Below are 23,989 nucleotides of genomic sequence, written 5' to 3'. Positions count from 1 at the left end.
TTTTGACTCTTATGGCTACGTGGGTTTATCATTTTCCCAGAGTAGCCATCAATGGCTCTGTCTAGTGGCTTTTTTAATCCCCACAGCAGTACCATGTAATTAAATTACCTCTTGGCAACTCCTAGACGGTTTTAATCATTCACTTTTTTCTTTTACTCACACCCAGTCCCTCACATTTGACCTCACATTTTAGGACACTCTCACACTTCTAGGCTCCACAATATGGCACCAAACAAAACATCTCCACTAAAGTGACCCTTCGTGGGGCCTGCAGGACATTGCAGCACCGGTCCTCCGAGGAGTTGCCCGATGATGAAGCATGACATCCCTTTTAGTGATGTGTGAGGGTACCATAAATTAAGAGAGTAATTCCCCTGCTGTTCAACCTGTGTGAGTGGGTAGCCTTCTGGTATCTTCTGCTTTAGGAACAGTATCCCCTTTTCTGATTAACTAATGTATGGAGCCAGGATACTGGACCTTTATGGCCCCTAGTCCCCCTCTCTCTTTTGTTTTGACTTTTGATCACTCAACTAGAACAAACTATTATTAATGAGGTGAGGAACAGGTTTGGTTCCTCCTTAAACAAAGTTGGTGTCCCTGTTTGCATTACCCCCTTTATGATGGCCTAGTTGTATAAAATCCATCTACGGTCACTGCTCTGTTATCAACTCCTGTCTCCTCCCGATCTGCCATACTTCCTTGATCCTCAACACCTGCTCCTTTGTTGAGATGCTCAGAAAAGGCCTCAAACCTTCAGCATAAATTACAGAGATCTCTAACCACAGAGTCATCTTTTGATGCATACTTCTAACTGGTGATTCCTCACGATTTGAAAATACCCCAGGTGTAAGATTGGATCCGGAAACTTATTAAGCACTGCCTATACACGGCAGAAGGTGGTGTCTTACCGTGTTGTTGCACTTTAGAAGTGGGCAGCAGAGCTGCATATAAGTGCTGCCCAGGCGCAGATGTAAGTTCCTTTCTTTCTGCACTTCCAGATGCTGATTCAGAGCTATCCTTCATCTTTGACGAGACACTATACTACTATATTTTTCACTTAAATCCAATGTCCGAGCAAAAAGGTAACTTTCCAAGATTACAGATTTCAAGTAGTGTCTGTGACAGATCCCCACAAGGTCTGGCTTTGGTGCTTAGGGTCAGAGCACAACTCCCAAGGCCTGCAACAACTGCACCCAGATGAACTTGAATGCCATAGGGGACCACAGGGCAAAGCTCTGCCAATAAATGCTATAACACTCCGCTCTGTGATTGGTCGAAGTTGAAAGTAAGGTCCCATTCCCACACCCAATGTCGTTCCTGCAGCAGATCTTGGTCACGGTCAAAGTCATTGGGTAAGTGAGAGAAGAAACATAAAACGAAAAGGAATGTTGCTAGTGGTGGATCTTTAAACTCCAGCGATGACTCTTATCAGATCACAATTGACAGTTGCATCTGGAGGTGGTGCAGTGCATCATCCAAGAATGGGGAGAAACCTGATTTGATATTTTCACCACCTCCGAAAATATGCAATGTCAGTGGTTTTGCATGTTGTAAGTTCACAGGAGCCTCCCTCTCTGACACAGTCCACCTTGAACAGAGTTCGGAACTTCTGTATGCCTTCCTACTGCTACCTTCCTACTGCTACCTCTCCTGCCCTGAGTTCTGAATAAAATTAGGAACAACCTAACCCAAGTCATCCTAGTGGCCCCAGATTGAGTGAGGAGAGAGTGGTACTCAACTCCTGAGAATGGGCATCTGTCCTAGGACAGCCCACCGATATCCGAGACTCTTTTGTTGCAGCAGTAGGGCAGAGTCCTGCACCTGGTCCTGTGCCATTTACATCTCCGTGCTTGTATATTGAGCAGCACACTGTGGCTTAGTGTGGTACCCCTCTGATACAAGTCAAACTAAAGTGTTTCTGTGATATTAATTATATTAACCATGGGCCAACAAGGACTTGCTTTAGGCCCTTTTCTGGGCAGGCTTATTTGTCAGCTCTCTGCTTGTTTGCAGTTGTTGGATAAGACGTTTTTATTTAAACCACCTCTTGTGATGCATCTCTTAAAGAGGTCACAACATTTGTCTCCATTAAATTCTTTTGTGATGGCCCAGTGGGACTTAAGCTTAGTCCTTGCTTTTTTATGTGTACTCCCTTTGAGTCACTGCATAGGTGGTCATTATGGCTCCTAACATTGAAGACCGTTTTTTGTATCACCATAATATCTACTGGTCATGTAAGCAAGCTGTAGGTGCTTTCTGTTTACCTTCAGTGCACTTAATTCTTCCCCAGACAAGGACCAAAGCTTCTTTTCTACTGAAAGTGACAGGGTGTCACCCTTACACCATTCTTTGCTCGCCTCTTCCCGCCAAAGATGAAGTGATGTCCAGGACACACTGTGTGGACAATCAGCTTTTTGTGGGATTTTCAAGGATAAAAAAAAAATTACAAGGCAGTGCAAGTACCATCTCTATGGATAATTCTCTGCATCAAAATCTGTTACACACTGGCAAAGAAGCAGCCTTCATAATACTTATGGGGTCATTCCACCAGAGCCAAGGCTGCAACCACTCTGCTTGGCAACTGGATTGTTAGTCCTAGATATTTACCAGGCTGCTACATGGGAGACAGTCCACAGATCTCGAATGGCTACCTGTAGAGAAAGGAATTGAATTTAAAGTTCTCTGTATCACCTTTAAAGCCCTTCATAATACGGCTCCCAAATACATCCAGTATAATCTTAGCTGGTATATACCTGCCCAGAATTTGAGGTCAGCCACTTTTAAGTGTTTGTCTGTACAAAGGTGCAAACAAGCATCCTGGGGAGGCGGAAGCTTCTTCCTCAAGACCACAAAGTTATGGAATAGGCTGAAAAACTGCTCTGATATCCTATCATTCAGGAAACTGAATATTAATAGCTCAGAGCCCTTCTTCTTCTTCCATATCAGGGCTGCACCAAGATGCCCACGGGCATTTGTTGCGCTTTATAAACACATTAACATGATCATAAAGCATTAATGCCTGGACAGCTAGGTCCATGAAGAAGGGCACTTTGCCCACTCTGTCCGGCAGGACCTTTTGGTCTGAGCCAGTTCACAGTCCAACATCTGGGAGGAACTGCTTTGGTATCTATTCAGAAGGTGAGGAATCTGCTGTTAGATGTAACCATCAAAAGAACAAGTTACTTACCTACGGTAACACTCTTTCTCATGGGTACTCAATCTAACATGTTCTATCAAACTTGTTCTTCAGGTTCCACCATTCAAAATGATAAATATTCCTGCCTACTATATGCTGGGGATGAACTACCATTCCAATCAAGGAATGCCTTTAATCCACTTATTAAAAGAGACATATATTATTTTTCCACAAAAATTGTTAGATTTGTTGAAAGATTTGTAGAGGCATTTGAAAGATGCTTTCCACCTCTGAAGATTAACTTACAACTGTGGCTCCTTTAACATTTCCTGTGACTTTTGCTCATGGAAAGAAAAAAACTGACCTTGGCGCACCGGGGTGGCGCATATATAGGTCCCGCGACATCATATCTAGTGTGCATGACGCTCACGACGGACTTTGAGCCGACCAACGGCACCTAACGGTTCGTAGGGGTAATATACGAGAAAAATCCCCAGATCCAGACTAAAGCCTGGGGTAAATTCTAAGGTAAGGGATCTGAAAATAGTATATCTCTCTACCAGATAAGACGTTACTGAAGGTAAGTAATTTGTTCATTCCCCATGATTCAGTTACCCTGATACTTGCAAACAGCTGATACTTTGATGCTTCATTGAATTGATTCTAGTTCAAATGCCTCAATTGCATGGAAGAATTTTCCAAGATGCCCCTGTATTTCCTAACTGCCCTTTATGTCAACTGGTATGTAGGGCAGCAAAGAAGGACCTTCTCCTCTGTCTGTCTTGGGCACTTTTCTGTACAATGCCCCATTTGTGGTTCATGGTCTTCATTTCTGTCTCAACAGTTCACCTACAGGTGTCGTTTGGCCTGCTTCTGTTCTATTTGCCTTCAGGGGTCCAATAGAGAGCTGTTTTTGTTTGAAGTTTTGTTCATTTCTGATGGTGTATCCTATCCATCCCCATCCTTTTCTCATAATAATGTAGTCCATGCTCTCTTACTTGCAACTGGTGAGCAGTTCTAGGTTGGAGGTTTGTTGCAGCTAGGCAATGAGTGCAATTCAGGTTACTGGTGCGGAAGACTGACAGCTTGGTGATGTTGCTTTTTTGTCATCTGCCAGCATTCTGATCCATACAAGAATGTGAACAGAATGCAGCTCTGGGAAAGCCTTACCTTGGTGTTGGTGATAGCCTGAGATGACCAAAATATATTGTTTCGCATCTTGAAGGCTGCTTGTGATGTCGCTGCCTGCACCTTCATCAAATCTGCTAGTACTGCCTATGTAGGTGAAATCTTTAGTCATGGCTATGTCCTCTCCATCCACCTTGATTGGTGAAGGATTTTGAATGTTGAGTGGCATGACTTCATTTCTTTATGTTGATCTTTATGCTCACTTGATGTGCTTAGATTTTGAGGCATAGCACATTTTCCTGCATATGCTGGTGTGTGAGAGAGAACAAGGCTATGTCATCTGATTAAAGGTCCTCCAGGTGTCCTTCAGTATAAGAATAAGGTCTATCTGATGCCTCTTCTTGGTCTTTTGTTGTGTGGAGCATCATCCAGTCGTTGATCACATATCCCTGTCTCTCACCGCTCTTGAATTTGCAACTATATTCACTATCTCCCACCTTGCAGGCAAAATTGTCCTAGAAGTTCTTGATGAGGAGAACTATCTGCTGCAGTATGCCAGAGTCTGAAATGGTGGATACTGTCAAAGGCTTTCTCAAAATCAATAAAGTTGAAGTAAAGTTGGCTTTATCACTTCATGCACTGCTTTGGGATCTTATCAGTACACCATCTGCCCTTGCGGAACCAAGTCTATTCTCTTCTTAACTGTTTGTCCACAGCATCAGGATAGACAAAAGGGTGGTGCCAAACCAGTTGTTACGGTTGGTTAATGCTTCCTTCTTTGAAATGTTGACGATGATGCCTTGGTTCCATTCACCTGGTACTTCCTTCCTTCACAAATCAGTGTAAATTGTGGTTGGAGGATCTTGTCTGACGTTTCATGTTCTTCCTTGAACATTTTTACATTCATATTGTCTTGGTCTTGAGCTTTTCCACTCTTGAGAGATCGGATGGCAGTGATAATTTCTTCTTTCGTGGTGTGGGTGGTGTTCACATCTGAGCCTGTCTCTGCTTTTTGGATGTCTGCTTTGCTTGTTGGTACTGATCTGTTTTAGACTTCTTTGAAGTACTCAGCTCAGTGTGCTTCCTGCTCTTTCTCAGTTGTGAATAGTCTGCCTTGTTTGTCCATCAAAGGGGTGCTGTATTTTGCACAAGATGTACCACTGACTATCTTTGTGAGCTTGAAGACCTTCCCTCATTCCCCTCTACTGGATGCCTCCTCTGCTTGGCTGGCAAGGTTATCCATGTACGTCCACTTGGCTGACCTGTCATTAATTTGACTGTTCTGTTTGTTTCTATGTACTATTTCTTTTACTTTTCCCGCAACCCTCCATATATTTCTTATGCTCCTGTTCCATATTCCCATACAGGCAAAGTCTGAAATGAAACGCTCCATGTCCAAATCTCACTTTAAATGATTATTATATTGAAGGTTCAGAAACCAGAAACCCTGGATGAGTTGTACTTTATAACATAAAACACAAAGAGAAGGGTTATCTATAGGCACAAGATGGAGGGACACAATTATGAATTGTACAGCATAATTTCTCATGAGGCATTGAGGGGTTGGAAGGGGTCCGGGAAGTCTGGAGTGTGGGTGTATTAGAACTACAAACCACAGTGTTTCAGCAAGAATCCAAAAGCTTGGAGATTTTACAGACAAATCAGCTTCTTCAATGAACACCAGTCATTTCCTGCTTGCCGTGTTTCGAGCTTCAGAGCATTGACTCACCCTACTCTCTTGTAACGTTTCTTTTCTCGGTCACTAGTCCCATTGAAAACAGAACTATGCAATACTTGGGTGAGTCCAAATGCTGAAATACGCGTAGCACTGCTGTCTCAAGTGTTAAGAGCATTTACTTCCCCAGGATCCTATTTGTTTCCCTGCCCACCTTCACCCAATAAGTATCTTTCCTGGTGCATTGCCAAATTGCAGATAACAAGTTGTCCACCCTCACTACACCCATGACAAATTCAATCACCGACCACTCCTGTGGAGCCTGGTTTTATTATAATAGGCCCAAGAAAGGAAGTATCCTTAGCTGAAATACTCATGAACAGACGGTTCTTTGTGGGGAACAGATGCTTCATTCCAGTCTTCCCAGATTCCCAGTGCAGTCAGGCATGTTGACTGTTTAATGTAAAAAGCAGTGGCAGTCTTTGTGTCAGAATTCTAAGGCTGTCTGGCAACTCATTCCAGTGTGTGGCTTATCTTTCTAATATATGACAAATCGACAAATCTCTGTATGGCACTTTGCCACCTACGTTATTTTGGGCTTAAGTTGTGCAAGATAGTTGGAAAGTGGTGCTTCTTACCTAGTGCCAGTAAGATTCTTGGGACTGTTGGGCTGATGAAACGCAATAGATGTCTCTGTCTGCCTATTTAGCCTTGGCCCATATGCATGGTCAGGAAAGTCATGGGTAACATACACATGAACCAGTGAGTCACCAATCAAGCTTGTTGGTCAGTATCCAATAGGATGACCTCTGTTTCCCTACAGAGTTATTTACCCCATGACAGTCTCCAAGTCAGTCCAGCCAGATCACTGTCTAGCAGTTCCTATCAAGTTGCAGTTTTTAAAGCTTCACAATGCAAAGAACTTACACATGGTTGCACAAGCCCAGAATTGGTTCTCTGGTCAGGCTGTCTTTCCAACCATGCATCAACATGGTGGCCTTCCAATTTTCCTCCTATACTACATAATGTGGGTATGCACTATGTAATGCAGGTTTCTTTTCTTTCCCATAACAATTCTGTGCACTCTCATTAATTGTTCCTTCATAGGGTGAAGGCTCAGAAGTACTTTATGATGTGCAGGAGATAGATAACACCCTCAAATAAAGATCTTCACATGGTACACAATGCTACCCATGACCATCTGGCATCTCACCGCAGACTTCTAAATGTCCTCTCAAGTCTTTAATAAAAGTAATTTGGCTTTTGTATGGCATATTTTAGAGAACATAGAGGAATTCTGGGAGTGAAATAATTTCATTTTTAAAAGAGATGCGGCTTCTAAGTAGGAAAAGAAGGCTAGACATCATTTTTGGAATTATGAATCCGTCTCAGTAGATTTGTTTTTTCCAGAAATCGATCCCGACTGGTGGTGACTTCCCTTCCAACCCTAGTATCAGAACCCTTCTTGTCCATAGTATGTTTTTTTTTTTTTTTTAAGGCAAATCGAATTTCCATCTCCCATTCTGGAACAATGTAGGCTTATTGATCAACTCAATGGACACCCCTGCCCAGTACCCTCCCAAGTGTTAATTTTGGAGACAACACCCCATTAATCTTGTGGTCTATGTCTAATAAAGTGGAGTACAGTCTGTACCTCCTTCAGTAGATTTAAAGGCCGTCACTGTGCCTAAGAATACAATTTCAAGAGGCTCAATCACTCTTTAGGCAATTATATAGCCTGAGGAGCTTCTTTCTTATGAACCTCTAGACTAGACAATAAAACCAGACTGGTCTGGCTGCATAGAGAGGGGATCACAGGCAACTGCAGAAGACTTACTACTAATAGTATTACCTTGGTGCCTACCAACATAGAGGCATTTCTTATTGAAAGATCCTTTATTACATTATTGTTGGCAACTCCAACTGATAAATTTAGGTGATCACTACTAGTAGTCTTGCATTTGATGGGCACTAATATTCTTTGTTGTTGTGGTCTCCATTACAACACTAATATTAATAGCTTGGTATAATTTCCAATTAACATACATAGCTCTTACTTCAGAAAACGTTGGAGACCTTTGATCCACCCTGACCTACAAAATGGCACTAGCTCCCTAACAGATGGGTTTCTTTAAGAAGTACCATGTCATGTCTATGCCCCTGCAATTATCCAGTATTGATCTTTCATAAATTTCAAATGCTTGAATCATTCCCCATCGTCGGACGTGTCCTACGGTAACTTTAGAAAAGCACTATGCAAGACTATAGGCTAAAATGGCAGAAGGCCCTGAGTTCACTACCCTTTGTCATTTTTAAAAAACACTAAAGTTGAACTATGACCAGGTAGGTGCCAGCACTCTCTAGAACACTCCCAAGAAAGGATCCTTCCCTCGGATTTTCACCACACTTTGAGTGTGAAGGGAGTCTCCCTTAGCTCTGCTTAGTTTTTTCTTTTACTTCAAACAAGGCATTGGATTTTCATCTATATTTACCATGTCTGATTCTAAAGGCATCTTTCGTCCCTGCAAGACCTGTGGGGAAAAAGAGTTCATGTGGATGATCCACATAATGACTGCATTTACTGCCTTTACCCTAACCATAAGGCAAAAGAGTGCAAAATGTGTTGCATTTTTTCTCCAGTACTCTGAAGGATAGTGAAGGTAGATTATTAATGTGGCTGCAAAAGGCTAAAGCCCCAAAAACATCTTCAGAAGAAGATAGTGACTCTTCACCAAAGTCACATAAGAGAGCCAGATCTCCAGAGGGCACATCTGAGGAGACCAGAAAATTTTCTCCTCAGAGACAGTTTCATCTGCTCCTACTACTCCATCAAAGCAAAAAGATATATTTCAGACACACTTGTCGACGACAAAGAAAGTCTTCTTTCAAAATCCCGTTGACGAAAACATCACCGTTGACAGTAACATTGTCGACAACAGTCACCACCATCTCGTCAGCGAGGTCATCTATGACGCTGGGAATTCGAGGATTACTATCACCAACCCTTTACACAAGGAAGCCTGGAGCGTTGTAAATATTATCTGAGCCCCAGCACAAACAGGATGCCATTTTTGTGCCTCGCTCCTTGGTTCTGCACCTTCAGGCTATGCTATCAGATTATAGGCAATGTTTTCCTACACAGACACCACTATCAACACTGCCACAGCCTGCCTCTTCTTCTCCGCTAACCATTCTACCACCAGTTACCCCCTAGAATGATACCTCTGTCATACATAGATCCAGCACCTAGGGATGACCTCTTGACTTCGGAAGATGATGACAGAGAGTAAGGCGAGAGCCATGAAAATCCAGCACAGCCGGATGATTGGGAAGACTATATCATTCCCTCCCCATCTCCACCACAACACTAGCATGTTGACTCTCCTCCAGGGGATATTAGAGGGTTTCATAGCATTATGGAAAGGGCAGCAGAAAGATTTCACCTTCCTAAAACAGTCAAACAATCTGACTGTTTTTTATACGATTTCAAAGATCAAGAACGGAAATCAGTCCGGTCAATACCGATTATTGACTACATTTGCCAGGTGGTATAAAAACCCTGCGACAGTAGCAGCAGTCTTACCCCTCATTTACAAGAAATACAGAGCGCCGGATGAGTCCCAGGCTTGCATGGTGGGGCATCCCAGGCCAGACTGTAGTTTTCTAAGCGACGCAGAGAAGATCAAAAAAATCTGGCGGCCCCTGTATCCATGCTGCCGGATTGAGATGAACGCCTCCTTGACTCGATAGGCAAAAGGTTTTCCCTCATGTCAGCCATCACAGTCAGAGCTGTCACTTCTTAAGCTATTTTGGCATGCTACGACAGGCAGATGTGGTCTGACATCAAGGATATGCTACACCTGATCCCCGAAGATCAAATGCAGGAGGCAAGAAAAATTCTCCAAGTAGACGAACGCGCCACTTCAGATATTGACACCGCCATAGATATCACCTCCACAGGTTTTATTCAACTACCAGGCGCAGCCTTCCTGAGAGTGGCTCAAAGCCACATCATTTTGACCTGAAGTTCAGTCAAAGATTCTTGATATGGCTTATGATGGGGACACACTCTTTGGCAAGCACATAGGTGAGGCACTTCTTGCCATTAAAACAGATAAAGATATCGATAAATCCCTCGGAACTTTGCAATGTAGAAGATTTCCCTTTCAAGGTGCAGGAGGTAGAGGTTTCCCCACCTATTGAGGCACATACCAGCGCTCACAGCAATATCACGGTTATCAGCCTCAATACAGACCAACACAAGGATACCACCAATCAACCACGGCTGGTTTCTCTAAGCAAGGAGCTCGGTGGAGAGTTCACATCAGACCAGAGACAACAGTCACAAACAATGACCGAACCCAGGTACCAGCTACACCACCTTATTCTCACCACATGGGTGTGAACATTTCCAACCATCCCCACCTTTGGAAGAACATCAGACCAATGGGTGTTGGACCTAGTCAATTATGGTCATACTTTGGGGTTCACGGAGAAACCACCAAAGACTCCACTAAGGGGTACACACCACACTTGTCTTCACTTACTTAAAAAAATAAGCCAAATTGATGATTTACAAGGGAGCAATTGAAAAAGTCCCAATGGATCAGAGAGGGAAAGGATTCTATTACTGTTTTTTTCCTGCAAGAAATCAGGGGAATGGAGATCTATCCTAGACCTCAGGCAACTAAACAGATATCTCCGCAAACAATCTTTCAGAATGATTACTCTCTCAGACATACTGATCTTACTGAACAGAGGAGACTATATGACATAACTAGACCTGGAGGACGAATATTTTCATAATCCCATTCATCCTAAACATTGCAAGTATCTCCGATTCACAGTATCAATTATCAATTCCGACTTCTCCCTTTCGGACTCAGATCAGGTCCACGCATCTTCACCAAGTGCTTGGCTCCAGTATCAGTCGCTCTCCGAAAACAAGGTCATCAGTTACTCCCATACCTTGACGACTGGCTGCTAAAAGCTTCAGCTCCACGGGGAGCGTTCAAAGCCACAAAAGCTTGCCTCGCACTTCTTCGCAAACTGGGTCTCACAGTCAACAAACAAAAATCCTCAACTACCCCTGCTCAGAAGATGACATTTCGAGAGGCTGTTCTAGATACTCTCCAAAACAAAGCTTACCTTTCACAAGAAGGACAACAGAGACTAACAGCCTTAGTCAGTAAAATAGCAAGAAAAAACTGTTTCAGTGAGATTGTTCAAACTGCTCCTAGACATGACCTCTTCGGCAATCAACCTGGTCCCATTTGCGCATCCCAAGATGAGACCGTTACAAGAGGAACTACAAACTCAGTGGAATAAATCTCAAGGCACCTTCGGAGATCTGATATCCATCACACCAAGAATGATTGAGGTGTTAGAATGGTGGTCCCACCAACCTCATCTTTCCCAAGGCCTTACTTATCTGCCATTGATTTCCAATTTCATCATTATGACGGATGCGTCAGTGGACGACTGGGGAGGCGACCTGCAAGACCTACAAATCCAAGGGAAATGGTCTGACCAACAAATGCACATCAACAGCTTGGAACTCAAAACCATTTTCCTCACACTACAAGCCTTTCTCCCAAGGATACAAGGATCCTCAGTGCTGGTCTGGACTTACACCACGACCACTATGTTTTATATCAACAAGCAAGGAGGCACGAAATCTCTAAGGCTTTTGCATGAAGCCCGGATTTGTGGCACTGGTTAACAAACCACAACATCTCCTTGAAAGCTGAAACATGTTTCAGGAGTACACAACACTCTAGCAGGCAGACTCAGCAGGGCCAAAGTTGAGTGTCACAAATGGGAGCTAGACCAAGCCCAACTAGACAAGATATTCACACTATGGTGTAGGAAGCTGGCTCTGTATATATTATATGTCTAAATGAGATAGTGTACACAGAGTCCAGGGGTTCCCCAGAGGCTTAACAGAGGCCAAATTAGATAATACTAATGCTCTTTTGTGGTAGTGTGGTCGAGCAGTTAGGCTTACCAGAGGGTAGTGCAAAGCATTTGTTGCACACACACACAGACAATAGAAGAAGCACACACTCAATTACTTAACTCCAGACCAATGTTGTTTATGTAGCAATAATATTTTTTGGTAATTTATTTCTAGAACCACAAGATTCAAGTTGCAGGTAAGCACAAAATAAGTGTTTCACATATATATATCAATACCACTTTGACTGGAATTGATAAGTTTTTCAGTAAATGGCAATAATCTGTTTTAAAAGTTGACAGTGCAATTTTCCTGGGGGGTGGAGAAAAGTCAGTACTTTTTACAGGTAAATACACGACTTACAGTTCCAGTCTCCGGGGGTTAGGAAGTCCACAGGTTGGGGTTTGAGTTAACCCCCAACACCCACCACCAGCAACACAGGGCTCCTGTGGAGACTGGGGGCACTCCGAATCAGGTAAGTACCAGCGTCTTCTGAGAGCAGACCTGGGGAGGGGGGTTTAGAGGAGCACCAGGGGCTGCCACAGATTAGCACCAAACACACACCCTCAGCGGCGCTAACACTGCGTCTGGCTCCAAATGCTTTCCTAGGAGGGGACCTCGGGGGTCACGTAGATGCTGCAGGCTGAGTCCAGAGGGTCGGTTCCGGAAAACCACAGGCTGGACAGGTAGGAGGGCTGCCTGCCGGTCATTGCTACACCAGCTGTCAGGTTTCCTAAGACCAGTGGGCTGCGGTTGCAGTGTGCAACAGGTATCTTCGTCTGGTGCTGTCGCAGTCAGGGGGGTCCTCTGGATTCCCACTGCAAGCATTGTCGTGGCGGACAGGAGAGGTCAACCCAGGGTGTGCACTTGCTCAGAATTGCCTGGGGATCCTCTCTAGTCATTTGGGCCATCTGAACACGGGTCGTGGGCGTTTGGTGCAGAGTGGTCAGGTCTCGCGGATCTGGGGAGGCTCTGGAGTCCTTAGATGTAGTTTCTTCTAGGACAGGGCTGCTGTCCACTGGAGTTCTTGGTCCTCTAGCTGCAGGAAGTCCTCTGGAGGTTTGGCAGAGGTCGCTGGACCCACAGGATGCGTTGCTTCCTTTTACAGGGTTCTTTGAAGCAGGGGACAGGCCGTTAAGGCTGGGTCCAAGTCAGTTTTCGTCTTCCTTCTCTGCTGGGGTTTCAGCTTAGCAGTCCTTCTTCTCTCTCCTTTCTTCTTGTGAGGTCACCAGGAATTTGACGAACTGGGTTCAGAGGAGCCTGTAAATCCTGGATTTAGGGGTGTTACAGGGGTCAGAGGGCAGTAGCCACTGGCTACTGTCCCTGAGGGTGGCTACACCCTTCTTGGGTCCACAAGGGGGACACAAACCTAACCCTATCGGTACCTTTCCACCAAACTATGATGGAGGATTCTGGGGGCTGGACACCTTAGGGGTGGTCCCAACTGGTGTGGGCACTCCTCCCTGCTTTCCCTAATTTTCCCACCGGACTTGTCACAAGAAGTGGGGCTTTGTCCGGGGGGCGGGCAACTCCACTAGCTGGCGTGCCCTAGGCCACTATAACAGGAGGCTTGAGCCTTTGAGTCTCACCGCAAGGTGTTACAGTTCCGGGAGGGGTGAAACACCTCCACCCAGGACAGGCTTTGTTTCTGGCCACAGAGAGCACAAAGGCTCCCACCCCATGTGGTCAGAAACTCATCTGAAAGTGGCAGGCTGGCACAGACTGGTCAGTCCTGCAGTAGCTGTTTGGCTAATAGACAGGGGGCATCTCTAAGATGCCCCCTGGGTAAATTTTTCAATAAATCCCACACTGGCATCAGTGTGGGTTTATTGTGCTGAGACGTTTGTTACCAAACTTCCCAGTATTAAGTGAAGCCATTATGGAGCTGTGGAGTTCATAATGACAAACTTCCAGACCATATACTCAATATGGCTACACTGCAGTTACAATGTCTAAGAATGGACGTAGACACTGTAGGGACATATTGCTCATGCAGCTTGCCCTCGTGGTATAGTGCACCCTGCCTTCAGGCTGTAAGGCCTGCCAGAGGTACCTATGGCACAGGCAGTGTTTTGTGGGCATGGCACCCTGAGTGGGGTGCCATGTCAACTTTGCCTTTTTCTCCCCACCAGCACACACTAGCTGCAAAGGCAGTGTACATGTGCTTGGTGAGGGGTTTTCCAGGGTGGCATAATACATGCTACCACCCTTGGGGACCTTCCCTGGCCACAGGGCCGTTGGTACCATGGGTACCTTTTACAAGGGACATAACTGTGTAACAGGGGTGTGCCAATTGTGTAAAACAAAGGTACAGATGTTGGGAACGCACACTGGTGCTGGGGCCTGGTTAGCAGGATCCCAGCACACACTCAGTCGAAGTTGACATCAAATATCATGCAAAAAGTGTGGGGTAACCATGCCAACAAGGGCACTTCCTTACATATGGGGAAACCAACACTGGACCTCTTCACAATGAACAGGAATGTCAAATGCTAGTTCCACACCAGTTGATACCCTCTTCCAGGGTCGTGGGGGAATGCCCTTTCAATGTGATTGTCCGAGATTTACGCATGCACTTTTCCCCTTCTTCCCGCTCATTCCCAAAGTCCTTGCCAAGATGAAGTTGGAAAACTGTTGTCTAACCCTGATTGCTCCCAAGTGGCCCAGACAGTTCTGGTACATGGAACTCCTCCTCATGTTGGCAGCCACACCGATACTGCTCCCATGACTTCCAATGATTCTATCAATGCACCAGCGCCAGATATTACATCCAGTGTCTCTTGGCTCCTGAATTCTATGAATTCAGACATCTGAAACTCACTTGAGAGTGCAAAGTCATGCTCTCTAAGCTAAAGCAGACAGCACAAACAAAACTTACAGATTGAAATGGGAACTATTCTGTTCCTGGTGCCAACAAAAGGACTTAGACCCGTTTGAAGCCTCTCCAGAAAAGATATGCCCATATCTGCCGTCACTGGCAAAATGTGGCCTGGTCTCATTGCTGGATCTCATATTGTGTAGGTTAGTCTTTTTGTATTGCCTATCAACCCTTTTCTTTTGTTTCTTTTTAACCTTTCAACTATTCTAAGCAAAACACCCCATAATGTATGAATGACTATAAAATGTTTAACCAATAAACAACCATTCTGTTTAGCGACCTTTTATGATTTGAAATTAACAATGTAAATTGTTACATTTATACAATGGCAATTCCCTCGAGTGGTTTAATTTGTCTTTATGATTGTGGTGTTCTATTTAATTTAAGGTGTACAAATTTTAATAATTTGAGGTACACTTACATAAAGTGGCTTTTGATCAATTGTTTTAATCATAAACTTCAGTGCTTCTATACTGACAATTAATTGTTGCACACTAATGCATGTGTTATGTGTTTAATGAGTTTCCAGTGTGCTTTACTGTAAACAGGTGTTCTTTTTTTTTTTTTTTCTTTTCTTTTTTCAGTCTTACAACTTTCAGTCGCTGGATGCACAATCCATGTCACTGTCTTCGTTAGTAAGTATTACTTTCTGTTTATAATCTCATAAAATTTTATAACAAAAAACACAGTGGTTCACACCGAATGCATTCAAAGTATGATTATGTATCCAACACAGGAGCATTACTACAGGGAGTGCAGAATTATTAGGCAAATGAGTATTTTGACCACATCATCCTCTTTATGCATGTTGTCTTACTCCAAGCTGTATAGGCTCGAAAGCCTACTACCAATTAAGCATATTAGGTGATGTGCATCTCTGTAATGAGAAGGGGTGTGGTCTAATGACATCAACACCCTATATCAGGTGTGCATAATTATTAGGCAACTTCCTTTCCTTTGGCAAAATGGGTCAAAAGAAGGACTTGACAGGCTCAGAAAAGTCAAAAATAGTGAGATATCTTGCAGAGGGATGCAGCACTCTTAAAATTGCAAAGCTTCTGAAGCGTGATCATCGAACAATCAAGCGTTTCATTCAAAATAGTCAACAGGGTCGCAAGAAGCGTGTGGAAAAACCAAGGCGCAAAATAACTGCCCATGAACTGAGAAAAGTCAAGCGTGCAGCTGCCACGATGCCACTTGCCACCAGTTTGGCCATATTTCAGAGCTGCAACATCAGTGGAGTGCCCAAAAGCACAAGGTGTGCAATACTCAGAGACATGGCCAAGGTAAGAAAGGCTGAAAGACGACCACCACTGAACAAGACACACAAGCTGAAACGTCAAGACTGGGCCAAGAAATATCTCAAGACTGATTTTCTAAGGTTTTATGGACTGATGAAATGAGAGTGAGTCTTGATGGGCCAGATGGATGGGCCCGTGGCTGGATTGGTAAAGGGCAGAGAGCTCCAGTCCGACTCAGACGCCAGCAAGGTGGAGGTGGAGTACTGGTTTGGGCTGGTATCATCAAAGATGAGCTTGTGGGGCCTTTTCGGGTTGAGGATGGAGTCAAGCTCAACTCCCAGTCCTACTGCCAGTTCCTGGAAGACACCTTCTTCAAGCAGTGGTACAGGAAGAAGTCTGCATCCTTCAAGAAAAACATGATTTTCATGCAGGACAATGCTCCATCACACGCGTCCAAGTACTCCACAGCGTGGCTGGCAAGAAAGGGTATAAAAGAAGGAAATCTAATGACATGGCCTCCTTGTTCACCTGATCTGAACCCCATTGAGAACCTGTGGTCCATCATCAAATGTGAGATTTACAAGGAGGGAAAACAGTACACCTCTCTGAACAGTGTCTGGGAGGCTGTGGTTGCTGCTGCACGCTATGTTGATGGTGAACAGATCAAAACACTGACAGAATCCATGGATGGCAGGCTTTTGAGTGTCCTTGCAAAGAAAGGTGGCTATATTGGTCACTGATTTGTTTTTGTTTTGTTTTTGAATGTCAGAAATGTATATTTGTGAATGTTGAGATGTTATATTGGTTTCACTGGTAATAATAAATAATTGAAATGGGTATGTATTTGTTTTTTGTTAAGTTGCCTAATAATTATGCACAGTAATAGTCATCTGCACACACAGATATCCCCCTAACATAGCTAAAACTAAAAACAAACTAAAAACTTTTCAGCTTTGATATTAATGAGTTTTTTGGGTTCATTGAGAACATGGTTGTTGTTCAATAATAAAATTAATCCTCAAAAATACAACTTGCCTAATAATTCTGCACTCCCTGTATAAATAATGATTTGTAAAGACAGCATTATAAAGGTTCCAGTTACAAACATGTTGTATTTCCAGCGTAAACCACATAACTATATGGCTGTCACACTAAAATAAGTGTGAAGCAACCCTTGTGCAAAACAACAGAACCAAAGGACAGTGAATCAACAGTGTATAAAAGTACACCAGTATGTTTACATAAAAACAAGTGCACAATATCTGATAGCGACTTCTAGCTGCAGATTCCTTACCTTTGAATTTTCCCAGGCATCAGACTGGATCTGGATACTTTCCCCGGCAGTGGTCCCAATGCCCCCGCTCTGCTGGCCCCCTCCAGAGACACCAGCCCCTTCTGATTCCCGATAATCCGGAGCCAACGGCGCCCACAGGTGCCAGATCATTGCCTGAGCCTTATTTTTCACAGACAGGCATGGGAGAATATTGGGAGGGGTCACTGGACCCTTTAGAGCACCAGTTGGAGAGATCTTTGAACTGGTATGAGAAGCTAGGAGAGGCCAGTGATCTGGACACCTCTCCACATAATGGCTTGCTCCCTGGCCCCACTGTGGCTATGGAAGAGGGAGTTTCCTATGCAGTGGTGGTGCATAGGGCAGTGGAGGTCCTTGACCTTGAACTGCCCTCAGTGGCTGTCAAGATGAACATCTTGATGGAAGTACTTCAGCCTAGGGCTTCTACGTCCGAACCCCTTCTGCCCTTTAACATAGCACTTACTGACATCCTGCTGGGAACTTGGTCCAAGCCCAGCATAGAGGCTTCTATAAATATAATGATCGCCTGCGCCATCGCACTGCACCAGGCAATCCTGGGTTCTTCAGCCAACGGCCCACCACTGAGCTTTTAATCCAAGCCTCAACTTCCCATGACACATTCCCTTTGGCTCCCCCGGACAGGGTATCCAAGAGGATGGACCATCTTAGGAAGATGATGTTTTCTTCCACCAGCCTGGCATTGGGTCGGTGAACACCTGGTGCTTATTGGGCCATTTCTCGCATACCATTTGGGTTTCAGTTGCGCAAGTGCTGCCTCTGGTCCCAGGGGCAGCTCGGGCCATACTATCCCAAGCAGTAAAAGATAGGAGGGATGCAGCAAAGTTCACCATCCGATGTGGCTTAGATACAACTGGCTCACTAGGCACAGCGGTTGTGTCAACAGTGGCCTAAGGCACCATGCCTAGCTGAGAACATCTGGTTTTTCGGGGGACGTCCAGGTAAACCTGACGGACGTGCCCTTTGATGAGACTCACTTGTTTGGGGAGAAGGCAGTCTCGGTGCTGGAGAGCTTTAAAGTCTCTTGGGTCATGGAGAATACACCATCATCTCCTCCACTGGCAGTCCATAACATTGGACGCATGGATACTGCAGATCATCAGGAAGGGCTACGCCCTGCATTTCCAATCCTTTCATCCCCCAATGGCAGAGGATCATTTGTCTCTACACCAAGAGGATGTTACAGCTCTCTTGGCCAAAGGAGCCATAGAAAGGGTCACAATATCGGAAGTAGGCAGTGGTTGTTATTCCGGCTATTTTCTGATAGCCAAAAAGAACAAGGGTCTTTGTACTGTTCTAGACACTTGGACTGTAAATCGCTTCTTCAAGAAGGAGAAGTTTTAGATGCTCACGTTGGTCAGGACTTGTCTGCCCTAGACCTAGAAGACTGGTTGGTACTGCTGGACTTACAGGATGCATATTTTCATATTCCCATCCTGGCGGCCCACAAGCATTACCTGCGGTTCAAGGTGACCCACAAACACTCTCAGTTCACCATGCTGCCATTTGGCCTTACCAGTGCCCCTTGGGTGTTCACCAACCTGATGGCGGTGGTTACAGCTCATTTGCTCAGGTCAGGCGTTTCAGACTTCCCTTACCTGAACGACTGGCTGTTGAAGGCGAGCTTGCCCCCAGGCAGTTATCTCCCACCTCCAGACTACAGCTAAACTTCTGCATTTGCTGGTCTTCACTATAAACATGCCACAGTCACAGCTGACTCCCTCTCAGATGCTCTCTTTCATGGGAACTGTTCTGGACACAGTGTAGTTTTGGGCTTATCCTCCCAAGCAGCAAGTCCAGGATATTCAGGATATGATACCTATGTTTCGGTTTCTATCCTGGGTTTTGGTGAGACTGACTCTGAGGCTGCCGTGCCTCATGCCCTTCTGCATCCTGCTGGTGAATCATGCCAACTGGCATATGCTTGCTCTATAATGGGATCTGAGGTTCCAGTGGGCGGTGCATCAGGGTAATCTCTCTGACATGGTCCAGAGCTTGAAGGGAACTACGAAAGACATGCAATGGTGGATTTTGAACCACAATTGGATCATAGGCAGACTCCTCTCCCTTCCACAACCAGACCTTACCGTAGTGACAGATGCGTCACTTCTGAGATGGCGCAGCCATCTGGGAGAGGTGGCAGGCCTCGAAAAATCACAAAAATGTTACTAGACCTTCAGGTCGAGTATTTTGAATAGTCTGCTAGACCTGACTGAAGTGTACTTGACCCCTACACTGGCCTCAAATTGTGTATTCCTAGGCAAATATTTTATTTTGCAGCTACGCCTTTTTCTTCATTTTCACATGAGTGCTTCTTCAAATATGTAAGTTCAGCATTACTGCTGTACAAAAAAAACTCTTTTGTTTGATTAAAAAATGAAACATTTGTTCTGTGTATAATAAGAATCTAGCCCACATATAGGGTACACATGATCCCTGACTTGCCTCTTAGTTTTCTAATAGCATTGCCATCAGGACAGGGGCAGAAGTGTTTCTCAGCTCATGTTTAAACACTCACTTTTAATAAATGCATTACTAAAATATGATGCAGTAGCACACCGTAATTTACAGATAATACATTTCCCATTGAAATGGCCAAAAACTTTCCCACAAAATAACCTGTGAAAACTTGGTATCAGAAAACACTTATCATTTGCACATCACCAAGTCTAGTGTTCTGATTTGTTTTTAACCTCTTAAAATATTTGTTACATCCCACAGAAGTACATAAAATGGGCTTTCACAACTATTGAAATGTATTTTGAAATGTTTGTACAGTTGACTTATTAGCTATTTAAATGTTGTGTGTTAGGAAAAATCTGACACACTGCAGCCTTCCATTTCAAATTCTGCAAAGCAGGTCAGACAGTTTACTTTTCAAAATACTGGAACTCTGCAGTCAGAGAAGTAAACTCACTTCTGATCTTTTTCTCTGAACACAGAGCAAATGTAACAAAATAAAAAGATTTAAAGGCATTTTATTGCTCCTTTACTTTCTGAGTGAATAACACACACTTTGTAACTTGCCAGAGTGGACGAGTAGGTTCTAAATTTAGCTCCACCTGATAAAATCTGACTCGCCATAGCGAATGGGCGAGTAGATTTCTAGAGGCCTGTGTGGAGATGAGAAGACTTTGGTCTCTGGCGGAATCCAGATTCCACATGAACGTGTTGGAGCTCCGGGCGATCTAACTACCACTGAAGGCATTTCTTTCCTCTGTCAAGGGGAAGTTGGTGCAGGTGTTCACGGACAACACCATTGCCATGTGGTTCTGCAACAAGCAGGGCGGGGTGGGGTCGTGGACCCTTTGTCTCTGGACATGGCTGGAACAACAGGGCATAACCCTGGTAGTTCAACACCTGGTAGGTTCTACTAATGCCAGGGCGGACAAACTCAACCATTGATGCCTAGCGGATCACGAGTAGCATCTCCATTCAAAGGTAGCGCAACTCTCTTTCAGCAGTGGGGAGATCCTTGGCTAGATCTTTTCGCCTCCAAAAAGAACGTACAGTGTCAGCAGGATTGCGTGTTGGAGTTTCCAAGGCGAGAATCGCTCGACAACGATCTTCATCATGAGTGGAGTTCAGGCCTCCTGTACGCCTTTCACCCATACCACTCCTGCCCAGAGTTGTCATGAAGATCAGGAACGACTGGGCCCAAGTAATCCTTGTCGCTTCAGACTGGGCACGGAAAGTCTGGTATCCTGAGCTTCTGAAGCTGAGCATTGATTCTCCGATCATGCTGCCCCTTCGGGAGGATTTTCTGTCGCAGCAGGGTAAGGTTCTCCATATGAACCTTTCAACTCTATGCCTTCATGCGTAGAGATTGAGTGGCGACAGTTGACAGCTTTCGACCTTCCTCCTGAAGTCTGTAATATTATCTTAGCACCCAGGCGTTCCTCCACAAAAACAGTATACTCCTGCTATTGGTAAAGATTGTAAAATATTGTATATAGAAGTTGTTAAATCCTCTTTCTGCTTCTCTCTCTGATATTCTTTTCATTCTTTCTCTTGCCCAGCAGGGCTCTACTCTGGGCACTCTGAAGGGCTATAGAGCTTCTCTATCCACTTATCTGAGGCTGCCTGACCAACCCTCTTTGTTTAAGTCCCCTATTGTAAGTAGGTTTCCAAAGGGGCTGCTATACATGTTTTCCCCTGTGCCCTTTACCATGCCTCAGTGGGATCTTAATCTAGTTCTCACTTCCCTCATGAGTTCTCATTTTGAGCTACTGCACAGCTATCCCCTCAAGCTGCTCACAATCAAAACAGCCTTTGTTGTGGCTATAACCTGCCTGGAGGGTGAGTGAGAATCAGGCCTTGCCGTCAAGGCCTCCATATTTCACAATATTTCTTGTCAAAGTAGTGCTTTGCACCCATGCCTCCTTTCTCCCGAAGGCGGTGACCCCATTTCATTAGGAACAAACTGTCACCCTGCCCACCTTCCTTCCTCCCCCGCATCACTCTAAGGAAGAGGAGCAACTCCACAGACTAGACCCAAAAAGAGCTTCGTTGTTCTACCTTGACTGCACAAGAGAGTTCTGGGTGGATGACCAACTCCTTGTGGGGTATGTGGGAGCAAAGAAGAGTCGGGCAGTACAAAAACAGACCATTTTGCACTGAGTAATTGTCTGTATAAAAATCTGCTATGCCCTCGATAAGAAGCAACCTCCTGAGGGCTTGTGAGACGATTGCACCAGAGGAAAAGCTGCGACCACAGTGTTAGCTCGTGGAGTCCCAGTTCTGGACATCTGTCAGGCAGCAACGTGGGCATCCCTGTACACGTTTGCCGAACACTACTGCCTGGACAGTCCGGTCCGCAGGGATGAGCATTTCACCCTCTCGGTCCTGCAGGACTTTCTAGTCTGAAAGCATTTGCCCGCAGCCCACCGCCAGGAGGATATGGCTTGTGTAGCTATTCAACGGTAAGGAATCTGCAGCTAAATGTCTTTATCAGATGAACAAGTTACTTACCTTTGGTAATGCATTATCCGGTAGAGACTCTATCTAGCTGCAGATTCCTTACAGCCACTCATGCCTCCCTACTCTGTGGACTTATTTGCTAGTCAGGGTACTCCCTTTTCAGGGCCCTAGTTTGGACACACATATGCGTCAGTTATTGACGTGGCTCTGCACTCCTGGCATGGCAAGACGTGATTAAAGTAACTGACACCTGCGCACCTTGGTGGCACCTATATAGGTGACCATGACATCAATTCCGGCACCAACAATGCAATGCGGAGCTGAATGGAGCCACACAGTGGGGCACGCAGGGGTATTGCTCGAGAAAAAGTTTCTGGATCCAATATGCTGCCTTGGGAAATTCAAAGGTAAGGAATTTGCAGCTAGATATAGTCTCTACCAGTTACTGCATTACCGAAGGTAAGTAACTTTTTCGTTTGGAACAGGCCCATAGTCGCCTGTATACATTTAAGTCACAAAATGTCAGTCTGTAATATCTTTCAATTATGTTTCGACCCCCAACACAATTAGAGAGTCTCATTACGACATAGAAATACCTGGGGACTTCCTGGTGCACCGAGTGAGATGAAAACCCTTAGGCAAGCTTTTAAATCGTTGTCAGACAGTGACGCTGCATCGCTGTCGCACTCCACTGTTTCTCAAGAACAAAAATTTGCCATGCTTTATTAGACCGAATTTGCTTTTCGCTATTGCTAATGAGATTTACAATGGATACAACACCTAATGTGTTTCCAATGGCTGGTGACAACCAGTGCTGAATCCTTTTTGGGCTATTTGGGGTAGTACGCACTTAGGCCCCCATAACGTTTTGTCCACATAAGCTGTCCACACCAAATTTGCATCCTTTTTTTTCTCCAACATTCTGGGGATTGTACAGGTACCCAAAGTTTGTGGGTTCCCCTGGAAGAAACCAAGAAATTAGCCACAATACAGCTAAAATATGTTTTTTTTGTTTTTTTTAAATGGGAAAAAGTGATGCAGAAGAAAACATGTGTTTCTTCCCTGCAAATGACATCAATAAAGGGTTTGCGGTGCCAAAATCACCATCTTCCCAGCTTTAAGGAACAGGCGGACTTGAATTAAAAAAATAAAAAAATTCTCAACACAATTTTGGAATTTTACTGGGACGTACCCCATTTTTACTATATTTTTTGTGCTTTCAGCCTCTTTCCATTAGTGACAGAAAAGGTGTGAAATCAATGGTGGATCCTGGACAGCTAAACATTTCTGAAAAGTAGACAAAATTCTGAATTGAGCAATGGGTCATTTGTGTAATCCTTCAAGGTTTTCCTACAGAAAGTAACAGTTGAAATAAAAAATATTGAAATTGAGTTGAAATAAAACAGCCCTTTCAAACTATGTTTTCTTCAGTAACTTTTTCCAGCTATGATAGATTTTTTAAAGTAATATACTGTTATGTTTGCTGGACCCTTCTGGTTGTGGGGATATTTAGGTCTCGTAGGTTCATCAAGAACCCAAGCTACTCAGAGCCAATACATGAACTGCACCTTGCTGTGGGTTTTCAGATTATCCCGGGTATACAGCAATTCATTTGGTAAAATATAAAGAGTGAAAAACAGGTATCAAAGAAACCTATGTATTTCTGAGATGGGCACAAGTTAAGGAATTTAGAAATGGTGGTTATTTGCATATCTTTGAATTCAG

At 44.4% G+C, this 23,989-nt stretch overlaps 1 protein-coding gene across 2 annotated transcripts in view; it reads left to right on the top strand.

Annotated features, from left to right (window-relative positions):
- PHKA1 (phosphorylase kinase regulatory subunit alpha 1) overlaps nt 1-23,989 on the top strand; it is a 967,577-nt gene that overhangs the window by 766,110 nt on the left and 177,478 nt on the right. For both annotated transcript variants that reach the window (XM_069211854.1, XM_069211853.1), the window contains one exon: nt 15,358-15,408. In XM_069211854.1, the coding sequence (XP_069067955.1) occupies nt 15,358-15,408 (51 nt within the window). The remainder of the gene's footprint in view (nt 1-15,357; nt 15,409-23,989) is intronic.

Source organism: Pleurodeles waltl, chromosome 10, assembly GCF_031143425.1.
Source record: "Pleurodeles waltl isolate 20211129_DDA chromosome 10, aPleWal1.hap1.20221129, whole genome shotgun sequence".
Classification (NCBI taxonomy): domain Eukaryota; kingdom Metazoa; phylum Chordata; class Amphibia; order Caudata; family Salamandridae; genus Pleurodeles; species Pleurodeles waltl.
The sequence above is the reverse complement of the archived record's forward strand: the minus strand, read 5'-3'. Positions and strand labels throughout refer to the sequence as shown.